The sequence below is a fragment of the Barbatula barbatula genome (assembly GCF_947034865.1).
Source record: "Barbatula barbatula genome assembly, chromosome: 7".
NCBI lineage: Eukaryota > Metazoa > Chordata > Actinopteri > Cypriniformes > Nemacheilidae > Barbatula > Barbatula barbatula.
Genome location: NC_136770.1, coordinates 1,946,775 through 1,957,917, shown reverse-complemented (window position 1 = coordinate 1,957,917; position 11,143 = coordinate 1,946,775). Strand labels below are relative to the sequence as shown.

At 38.1% G+C, this 11,143-nt stretch overlaps 1 protein-coding gene across 2 annotated transcripts; it reads left to right on the top strand.

The window, feature by feature from the left end:
- The first annotated feature begins 392 nt into the window (after positions 1-392).
- Positions 393-11,143, top strand: map3k20b (mitogen-activated protein kinase kinase kinase 20b). Of its 2 annotated transcripts, XM_079461003.1 has the most exons (14): positions 399-467; positions 1,084-1,296; positions 2,499-2,578; positions 2,749-2,933; positions 3,695-3,782; positions 5,506-5,607; positions 6,417-6,482; positions 6,581-6,609; positions 6,694-6,831; positions 7,056-7,142; positions 8,291-8,365; positions 8,973-9,079; positions 9,963-10,104; positions 10,296-11,059. In XM_079461003.1, exons 4-14 carry the CDS (start codon positions 2,775-2,777, stop codon positions 10,641-10,643), a joined length of 1,341 nt encoding a protein of 446 aa, XP_079317129.1. In that variant the 5' UTR covers positions 399-467; positions 1,084-1,296; positions 2,499-2,578; positions 2,749-2,774; the 3' UTR covers positions 10,644-11,059. The 2 variants fall into 2 exon arrangements, with proteins under 2 accessions (XP_079317128.1, XP_079317129.1); XM_079461002.1 differs by lacking the exon at positions 1,084-1,296 and having other exon boundaries at positions 393-467; positions 10,296-11,143.

The window sequence follows — 11,143 nt, the reverse complement described above, 5'->3', positions numbered from 1 at the left end:
GACTGGTTTTGTTGTCCAGGGTCACATTTCTAAATAAATAAAAAATATTTGCGTTATTTCTCAAACGTTACGTGTTATTTTCAGCGTTTCTGACCGCGTGGAGGCGCTATTGTCCTTATAATCATGCCAGTGTTACGGAATACGAATCCGAAGTGTCATTAATATTCATAGCCACCCTGGTCTACCTAATTGGCTGGATTGCCGGGGTTGGCCGCCGAGCGCCAGCCATCTGACGAATCAGCAACTTCAGTGATGAATATTTATCAGTCGTCGTCACGGACGCTTCGGGACGGCAGTCTGGCGTAATGAATATTCATAAGACAGACCTCTACCGTAGTAAGATTAGTAACGCGCGCGCGCTGTCCTCTTATGGAAGTAACGCGAGACAACGAGGCTCCGCATTTTATCTCATGACTGGGATTGTTGAGGCCGTTTTCACCGGACCGAACGGAAAGCACGACTAACAGGTAAAAAAAGTTATAAAACACATCGCGTTGTGGAGATTAAATCCGTTTTGTCATGACGTGCATTGCAAGTGGAATTTGTACTTTTTCCATTACTTCAGAAAAGTGTCACATTATTTGTATACTTATTTTACTTGTGCAATAAGGTCGTCTGTTGTCATAATACTGAAAATGTGTGGTACTTTCCATTGTGTTATTTATTATTTTATACTTATTTTCTATTGTGTTGTGGTCTAACGAATAGACAAGAGCAAACTCCTTCAAGTTGCGTATTATAATGGCGCATATTTGTTTATTTGTTTGTTTATTATGCGCGTGTAACGTTACACTTGTGCAATAATGTGTCTATGTTGTGAAAACACTGCAAATGTATGTTGTTGACTTTAATGATGACGCAATTATATTAACGATCATTTTGATGAGTTATTATTATTATTATTATTATTATAACGTTGATGGATTTTGCACATTTTGTCAATGGAAGTCATTGGTGTGAATGAGCTTTTGTAAGGGTATTGTGTGTCAGGTCGGCCCCTGATGTCACAGTCCGCGGGCCACAGCGATGATATGTGCGGTTGTTTTTAGAGACACTGTGCTATTAAATGAACTGTGTGCACAGGTTGGTTACTCTTAACTGGGGAATCCGCACTGAGGTCATGTATTTCAGGGAATGGTGACACGTGTCCTAGAGAGGCAGAAGAAACCAGACCTCATTTCCACAAACCATAACTCAGGTTACAGAACTGGAAGTGAAAGAACACATCATGTAGCGAGTATGAAAGTCCTTCAATTCTCTTCATCTGTGCAAATTTGGTTCCTTCTTAATGTGATGGTAAGACGTTATTTGTATGTAGTGATGCTGTGATGCTGTGATGGGTCCATGTTTGGGCAGTCAGATTTATTGTACATCTGATCTATATCAAGAGCTAAATAATATATATACGAAGAGTTTGGTTGCAAAATGAGATTGTTTTATTATGTTAACATGTTTTTATTATGTTCGTTAGCTGTGTTATTTGAGTTATTATGGCTGCACAGTAAAAACACGGTTTTATCTCATTTTGGAACCGAACTCTTCATATAATATATAAAATCTGTGCACATCAAATGCTCAGACTTTAAATCCCCGGGATGCTTATAAAGGATCTAGCATGACCGAGGTTCAGCTTATTTGACGTTGGGTGATGTACATGGAATTAACTGCCAGTGTTTTTAGGTTTTCTGTTTAATGTTATTTTAGGTTAGGATAGATTTCCTCCTAATACTTGTGGTATTATGCTTCTGGTGAAGTTTACTTGTTTGTTTTCATCTTTTGTTTCATTTTAACTCAACATTGCTAACCCTCCCTTATTGTTAGTCCAAATGGGTGATGTTTTATATTCTTTTAAACTCACAATGCCTGTGAAATTGTGCCTGCAGTCTAGACAAGAGTGGCAGGAATCCACACGCAGATGTAGAAATGTAAACAGAAGGAAGATACAAAGACATGGCATGTGGCTCTGGAGTTATAGGAACATGGTTAAAGATCACATTGTAAATCAAACACATGGGGTTGATATTTCACACAGCTCAGCTCCTCGTGCTCTGATTGTATAGAATCAAAGCCGTGCTTTCCCACGTACAGTCACTGGCTCTGATTGACTGTAAATGGCCTTTCTGTAGTCGTGTTTGCTAAGGATGATTATTATTACTTGATGGGCTAGTTCACCCGAAATGAAAAGATATTTTGAAGAACGTTGGTAACCAAACAACACTGGATCCCATTGACAAAACCACTGAGTCATATACAGGATTTGAAGTGTGAAAAAAATGAACATTTTGATGACATCATTTTTGTTTTGTTTTATATACTGTATATATATATATATTTATATAAAAGCAGTGTATGTGCTATAGACATAAGTATACAGTACAACAATCCTATACAAAGACGGACCTGAGCTATGTATATATGCATATATATATATATATATATATATATATATATATATATATATATATGTACAGTATTTATAAGGGGTGTCTGCTTTTCAGGAGTGAATATCCTACTTCCAGATCAAAGACACCAAATTAACAACGAAAATCTTTCCCTGTGAATCCCACCTATACAAGAGGTTTGTATTAACAAAACAAGCTTTGCAAATGTATATCAGAACTGGCAGTGCAATGCTTTTTATTTTAAAATCGTACTAAAAAATATAGATTTTTTTAATTCCCTTTATGGCTTGTCCGATATATTGATCTACTTACTCTTGGCTCTTTCATTATCATATTTATTTTCTAGTTTGTCACAGTCAGTGTCAGTATGAGATGTCGTCCCTCAGCGGCAGCTTCGTTCAAATCCATTTCGATGACATCCGCTTCTACGAGAACTGCGGCGGCGGGAGTTTCGGGAGCGTTTACCGGGCGCTTTGGATCTCACAGGACAAAGAAGTTGCGGTCAAAAAACTGCTGAAGATCGACGCAGAGGTGCGATCATATTCACAAACACTTAAGATGTCAATACATAAAGTGTGATTGGATCGAGAAATGCATGTTAAAGCTACAATCTGTAAATATATTTGGTTAAAATAAGCAAAAATCAGTTCTTGGGCAAATACATACAAAATCAGTGTTGTTAACAGTCTTCTTACCTTACCTTACTGTCTGGGTTTTTAAGGTTTCGGTGTTAAATGTGTTTGTTTTGAGAATTGGAACTGAAGCGACCCAGCAGTCAACAGCTATGACATCATTTCCTGTCTTGCCTCTGGTTTACACATTAAACTTGTTTATGGATTAAGGCACGAGGCAGTCTTAGTGCCAAGATGGCACGAATGCCAAGTCCAGTTTTGCACGCCCTCCCCCCTATTTCTCGATTTTTCTTTGTCTAAGCAAATTTGATATACTGTAAGTGTAAAATGTAACATCTTAATGTGGCTCGACGGTACTGTCAAGACTGATGCATGCTCAGCATCTTTGCCAGACTCTCTATCACTGTTTACCGGCGCTTAGCAGTGCTGTTGAGCTCCTCTGCTTTCCTGGCTTTAGCCGTTGGGTTTGAATCCCAGTGGGCATGTCCCACAATACTGCTAATGGCTGCCTCTTCACACACATTTCTTCTGCAATATTTGACCTTGACATACTGTAATGAAAAAATAGTTTTATGACATTGATGCAGCGCTAATTTGAGCCCGAGTGTTTGACCGCGGTGTTTGTCATTCACGTGTGTTTTTTTCCTTCACCCCATCCAGGCCGATATTCTCAGTGTCCTGAGCCACAAAAATATTATTCAGTTTTACGGCGCCATTCTGGAAGCACCGCACTACGGCATCGTCACAGGTAACTCAACACGGATGCTCGGGTGTGCCACGGGGTGTCGTATCACCCTGACGAGGTTTATCTTGTGATTGGCTTGATGTACATTATTTCACTCACATGACTCCATGCCACAAACGTTAATAAATGCATGTAAAACTAATGCAAACCTTCTGCAAGAAATTTCTTTTCAAACACCATGCCACGTTAGCCATGTTTTAGTTGATAATTTATCTATTTGTAAGAATGTCGTGACTGGCAAATCAGAATGAAGTGTTCCAGGGAGACTTTTATAAAAATAAAATACTCTGTAAAATAGTGGTGCAGTAACTTACAGAGCATTGTAAAACGTGTGTATATATCCTATATCGTCTACGATCAGGGCTGTGATTCACATACAAGTTATCACATACAGTCATAAGTTCATATCGATGCCTTGAATAGCACTGTTGCCTGATATTGAATTTATACAAAAGTTCAACGGACAACAAAGTATTAAAAAATATAAGTAATGACTGCACTCAAAATACCAATCCAAGTTTAACACATTGTGTTGTTTTGTCTCTGAATCACCGCCGCAGTGTTGTGATTATAAATAGCGTTGTGGGTTATCAAAGGGTGAATGCAGTTCGGGAAGGCATGCGCGCACACACACTTTTTCAAACATACTATTGTGATATTTATCTCCAGGGATGTAAATGTGCTTACGAACAGATTTATATGGCCTAATCATTTCTCACGTGTTTCAGCTGGTTTATAGAGAGCATACAGTCCGCTCCATAATCTGTAAATGTGTCTAATAAATCTAATCCTTCTGCATAGCATCTACTAAATCCTGCTGCCTGTGTCTGCTTCTGTGTACGACCAAACGATTGCATCCAGACAAAAACTTGTGTTTGTATAATATATGTTTGTGTACTGTGCTTATACAATTTTGTATGTATAAACACATACAGATGCATGCATATTCGTTGTACAACGCATTTAAGAAACATTTATATACAATTTAATTACATTTTGTGTTTATAAATACAAAATTTATATGCACAATACACAGACATGCTGTATATTATGTAAACGCAAACGTTTATTCTGGATGCGATTAATCAGATTAATTGTTTTACAGCCCTAGTTGTGATGGATGATCATGGGTTTGATTGACATCTCAACATGAGGTGGAATACGTCTTATTTGCTCCATTGTTTTTTTTTGCTCTCCATTGGTCTCCAATTGGTTATATTGACAATTATGCAAGGAATATTGTACAGCCATCACACTTGTATCACACTGAAGGGGCTTATTTAGCCATAACAGCCTGCTTCTTGTACATTATCTTGCTTATTACACGGTTACTTACCACATTAGAAGAAAAGAAACGGACATGAAATGCGAATTTGAAATATTTCATTAGCTTATTTTCACTGAATACAGATGTTCTGCGAAGAAAAGCTGTCTACTATTGGTTTTTGGTGGAATCATTTGTAAATATTATGTCATATATATTATGAAAATACATATTTATATGTCATAATGATTTGCTGCATCCAGGTTACCGTGTGTTACTTTTGAGCGTTTTTTATCTGGGAATCGTGACTGCGGCCAATCAGAATCAAGCATTCCATCGAGCCGTGTTATAATAATAAATATCCATCCTCCACATTCACACATCAACCAATACTGAGTCCTGTCTCATGTTCAGTATAGACTGCAGTAAATGCTGCTTATGAAACATGTGTCTGTGTTGTAGAATATGCCAGCAAAGGATCGCTGTATGAATATTTGTCTAGTCCTGACAGTGAGGAGATGGATATGGGTCAGGTGATGACCTGGGCCGTAGATATTGCTAAAGGTATGTCCTTAAGTGTTTTTTGGGATGTGTCCTTAAAGTACTTCTTGCCTGTGTACTATTAGACTATACATGTCTGAAACACACTCTTACTTATTTATTTAACGTCCTCGTCTGTTATTTTTAAATGACAAAACATTTCTGAATGACAAAATTACAAAATGTAAACATTTTGGACTCCTTTATCTGACTAGCTGGCTAATTTCATAGCTAGTGTCTTATGTTTTCTAAATATACACAAATTAATAAATGTTGATAAAATGTTTTCAAATATATGATATAAAAACACAATAATATGATATGAAAATATATTATATAATATGATATGATTAAAAAAGTAATGTATGATACATGTTTAAATAGCACTTTTTAAATAGTTATTTACATAACCCTACAGATATTGTTAGATTGAAAAACAATGTAAACGCATACATAAAGATGCATCATTTAAACATAACAAGTCATGTTTTTATAATGGATGTTTTAGGTTTAAGACTGGGTGGACAACAAGCGTATAACAATACAATTTATACATAAACGACATTTGTAAAGTAGGGAAAATAAATGATCGAGGGAAGGAATGATGAAAATGTGTGAGAATATTGTTTTAGTTTTTTGCGAGTACCGTATTTGTAAAAAATTGTATGTGATTTTCATATTCAGCATGTTAAACTTAAAAATAAATAAAAAAATAAATAACTTTAAAAAAAGAAGCCTCATAAAAACCTTTTTTTAAATGATGTTTGTTTTAATAAAGGTTACGGAAACACTCAAACACTCAGTGGCTGTTTGTATGATTTGTTTCTGTGCAGGAATGCATTATTTACATGCAGAAGCCCCTTTGAAAGTCATTCATAGAGACCTGAAGTCAAGAAACGGTGAGTTTGTGATGTGATCAATGTTACTAAAGAAATATTGTGAGGAAAGGCGAACACTTTCTAACCATTTCATCAACCCTCTCCTGCTTCTCCAATAGTTGTGTTAGCTGCAGACAATGTATTAAAGGTATTTCTCTTCATTAACTATTATTATTGTGCCAATATTTTATAGGCAACAGTGATTGTGTCAAATACTTCTGGTCTGTTACAGATCTGTGATTTCGGGGCATCGAAGTTGGTTTCTCACACCACACATATGTCCCTGGTGGGCACCTTCCCTTGGATGGCCCCAGAAGTGATCCAGAGTTTACCCGTCTCAGAAACATGTGACACATACTCATACGGCGTGGTCAGTACTTATATGTGAATATTTACGTGATCGGTTTCTGGAAATATTCTATGAAGAATAAAACAGCGAAATTATGATTATAAATAGACTGATTTTGAATGAGTCTTTGGTAAAGTTAAGGTCGATTGTTAATACAAACAGATTCCAAGTTGCGTTCCTACCATACATGTTTGGATGTCTAGCTGGACATGTATTTATTTTCTGATTTGTGGTTTGTCTGGCAGGTTTTGTGGGAGATGCTCACCAGAGAAGTGCCGTTTAAAGGTTTTGAGGGATTGCAGGTGGCCTGGTTGGTGGTGGAAAAAAACGAGGTGCTGTAAAGTACATCCCACAATCCCTCACTGTTCTTAAGAGAGGAATGCTATTACCATCCAACCACCACATGAATGTTTACAGTGAATATGCAGTTACATTGCTATTGAAGTTACGCAGACCTAAAGCTCACTGGCCACCTTAGCGAGTTATTGCCCAACACAAAATATAATCTGGATCTGGGTTAATTTGAGGAGAAAGGTTCGACTTGAGATATTGATATTTTCAATTATACCGACTTTTGGTTGCAGACATTGATGAGATCTCTTCTGAAACTGTAATGACACAGACATTTGTGGGATTTTTAGGTCCTTTCTCAGGACAAATATCTGAGATGAAATTTAAACAAAAGTCATAATGTCATAATATCTGAATTAAACTGAACCAGATGGCCAAAAGTTTTCTTAGAAGACAGCCTGTACAGGTTTCACAACAGTCGGCTTTCTCGTTCTTTCTGTGGGCAGCAGAATAGCCCGATCACGGATTCCATCGCTAGCTTTAAGAGGTTATTTATAGTCGGCTGATCCAAAAGCTTTGCTCTGCGAGAACCCCTGCGAATTTTATGGAGCACAAGCACACTTTACGGAAAGTTACTTTACCGTGAACATCAGATTAGACCACAGTGGTTATAGTGGGGTAGGAAACCTTTTTTAGATAAACATCCCAGCCCTGGAAAGCCAGGGAGACCAGGGACTTATAAGAGAAATTGTTGGCAAGGCAGCAATGGGAGAGGTCAAAAGATGGATGAAAAGATATTTTCATTTATGTTAAATTCCCACAAGGAAAGAGCGGTTTCCATGCTGTCGATGACTCATGATGGTGTGTTGTGCCAGATCCGTTTGTCAGATTTCATACCGTGTGCATTTTATTCAGTAGGGCTCAGCGTCCATGTTTGAAGTTCCATGAGAGAGAATTAAATGTTAGCGTAAACAATTCTCATGTAAAAGTGTTAATCCTAATATACCGCTTCTGATGTATCATGATGCAAGACGCGGAGATCTACACTCGTCGTTCGTGATGTGATGTAAACGTATTAGAAGCACTTAAACTCGTGCTAAAATGAGAGTTTAATGTAATGGCTTCTATAATGAGTTTTTGAAATGGATTCTAATGCGCGTGTGGTGTTTGTGCTGCTCGTGTGTTTCAGAGGCCGACCATTCCCAGCAGCTGCCCCGCCAGCTTCGCAGACCTGATGAGAACATGCTGGGGTCCGGAACCCAAGGTGCATAATGGGATAGCGCCAACACTGCGCTCATACGAAGCTCAGCGGGTGTCAATCCTGGAAACTTGTTCAAGTTTTTATATTAAAAAAACATATTGCAAGGACAGTTCACCCAAAAAAAACTTTCTTCTGCAGAAAACACAAGAAGATATTTTGAAGAACGTGGTAACCAGATAACACTCCCTTTAACTTCTATTGTACAAACATAAAACCACCGAACATTTCTCAATATATTTTCTCTTGTGTTCTGCATAAGAAATAGTCATATACAGATTTTAAACAACATACGTGTGAATAAATAATGACATGATTTTTCTTTTTGGGTGAACTGTCACTTTAAAACTTGTTAACGCTCGAGTCAGAAATGAAAGAAGTTTTATAATATAAAACACACATCTGACTTTTTAAGGTTAGGTAATGTTTTCCAGCCAACTGGGCATTCTGGGTATTCTAACTCATTTCAGAGAATGTTCAAATATTTCAGCATCCAGTTAAAAGTTCAAAATTGAGGTGCAAGTACGTTTGTTTGTTAGAATTTTATGTTCATGTTGTTTAGTCGTTCTGAATCCTAATAAAGCCCTTTAATGACGGTTTGTGGTTTCCGCAGGAAAGGCCGCAGTTTAAACAGATCCTGAGCACGCTAGAGACCATGAGAAACGACAGCAGACTGCCAGACCAATGCAACTCTTTCTTACACAACAAAGCCGAGTGGAGGTGCGTACAGAAATGAGATGAGAAATGAACAACACATGAATCAAAATGAAACAGAAACATTGCACGCTTTTGTTTTGGCCACATGGGACCCTTAAACGTAGCCTAATGCATGTACTTACTATGCAACAACGCATTTAAAAAAAACTTTGTCATAAAACATAGAAACTAAAATCTGCAAACTACTGCTCGAAGAAACTAAATCGTATTAATGCAACAATAATGCAAAATAGTGCGTAAAGGAATGTATTTGTTGTTTTTAAAGTTTGGGCCCCAACTGCTATAAAAAGCGTAGGTTTGGCCTCTATAACGCTAAACGTTATATGAGCCAAAAGACCATTGGAAAGAAACAAACACGATGAGTGCTCCACTTCAGCAGACCTAGACTGCATGAAGACAGATATCCCAGAAATGAACTGAGAGCAATGGAAAAAGAGAGCGAGTCGAGGCAGTGCAAGAGGGAGGGTGAGAAATTCTGGAAACGCTCGACATGAGAGTGGTAGAGAAATCAATTCCAGCAGCGGGGAAGTTTTGAGAGTGTGTGTGGAGAGATTTTGGCAGGGGCTGATATGGCTTTCGGGGGCAGAGGGGATGAGGCGGGGGAGCGTGCTGGCCTTCCATCACATACCTGTTTATAAATAACTGGAGAAAGACTTTGTGTGAGGGGTTTATTGTTTCACCAACACCGCCACCTGCTGGCACAGAGAGAAACTGCAGGCAATGACTGTGTGTTTGTCATCATTAGGGGAACATTTTGGTATCTTTTTTTATATATATTGCCAGAAATGATGAACTCATTTTAAAGGGTTAACATGTTATATGTCTGAAAATGTTTGATTTGCGTGTATATATTTTCATCCTCACTGGTTTTATTTGTCTCTGTAAGGTGTGAGATCGAGGAAACGCTGGAGCGCTTGAAGCAGTTGGAGAGAGAGTTGACCTGTAAAGAGCAAGAGCTGGCGGAGAGAGAGAGGAGATTGACAGAGTGGGAAAACAGACTCATGGAAAGATCCAGACCCTGCACTCCGGTAATTTTCACCAGGTTTTATGCAAAAAACAGCAAAAATACTGCATAGAAAGAAAGAAAGAAAGAAAATATGTTATATAAGCTTCTAAAGCACACAGGGCAATGTCGCTATAGCTTATTTATACAAAATATAAAGTCGCATAACTATTCACATAATTATTGATCGAGCTTAACTTCACGTTGTTTCCGCAGATGTTTTCACACATTTCCCCCCTGGCGGCCACTCTGAGCGCCGAGACCTTCTATGAGGCTCACATGGAAGAGAGCAACAGCTCGGAGGTCAGCTGCCAGATTTCATCTTCCTCCAGTAATGGCGATCTGGGCAAGGCCAGCCTTCAGAAGCTCATGCTGGGGTTCGGAGACATGTTCGACCTGGACGGCGACGTTCCCGGCGGCAACCTCGTCCGACAGTCGGGAATAAAGGTGAACATGCAAGCGAAGAAGAACTCCTCCAAGTCCTGCAGTATCCGTGAGGGACGCAAAATGAACATGGCCATTACCATGGATAACTTTGGCTGGTCCGATGATGACAGCGATTAGAGGAGGGCAGAATAAGGTGACAGGGCGGGGTCAGAGCTGGTCCAAGATCAGATATTTACAGTGAGAGCTAGTAATCTACTTTAATTTTGGGGTCAAGCAGTGACAATTATTTGTTTAAATTAACAATCATATGAATAGTTTAAAGAACGATGCACCCAGATTTCACATCATTTGATTTGGAGAAAAATGTTGCGATTAACGGTACAAATGTGTTTTAATTTGGGACTATACAGGGTACTGCATAGATGACCATAGACAAGATTTATTGGAGTTTTTAGGAGGAATTTACTGAGATTTGCCCTGTGAGACATATGACAGATTTCATATTTGCAATATTTATAAAGTTTGAGGTTAAGGATTTCTGAAGCTGTGTTTTTGTAAACCCCTGAAGTTTTTATAAAATAAAGGTAACATGGAAGAACTTGTGTGAAATTAGTTAACATGAAAGAACATTAAATACATATTTTAATAGCAACAGAATAAAATACATAATTAATTGC

What these genes read in the sequence shown, in the direction of transcription:
- map3k20b (XM_079461002.1), top strand. Translation starts at nt 2,775, where the DNA reads ATGTCGTCCCTCAGCGGCAGCTTCGTTCAAATCCATTTCGATGACATC. An exon ending in CTGCAGACAATGTATTAAAG is followed by an intron (nt 6,610 to 6,693) that starts GTATTTCTCTTC and finishes GGTCTGTTACAG; the next exon opens with ATCTGTGATTTCGGGGCATC. An exon ending in GATCCAGACCCTGCACTCCG is followed by an intron (nt 10,105 to 10,295) that starts GTAATTTTCACC and finishes TTGTTTCCGCAG; the next exon opens with ATGTTTTCACACATTTCCCC.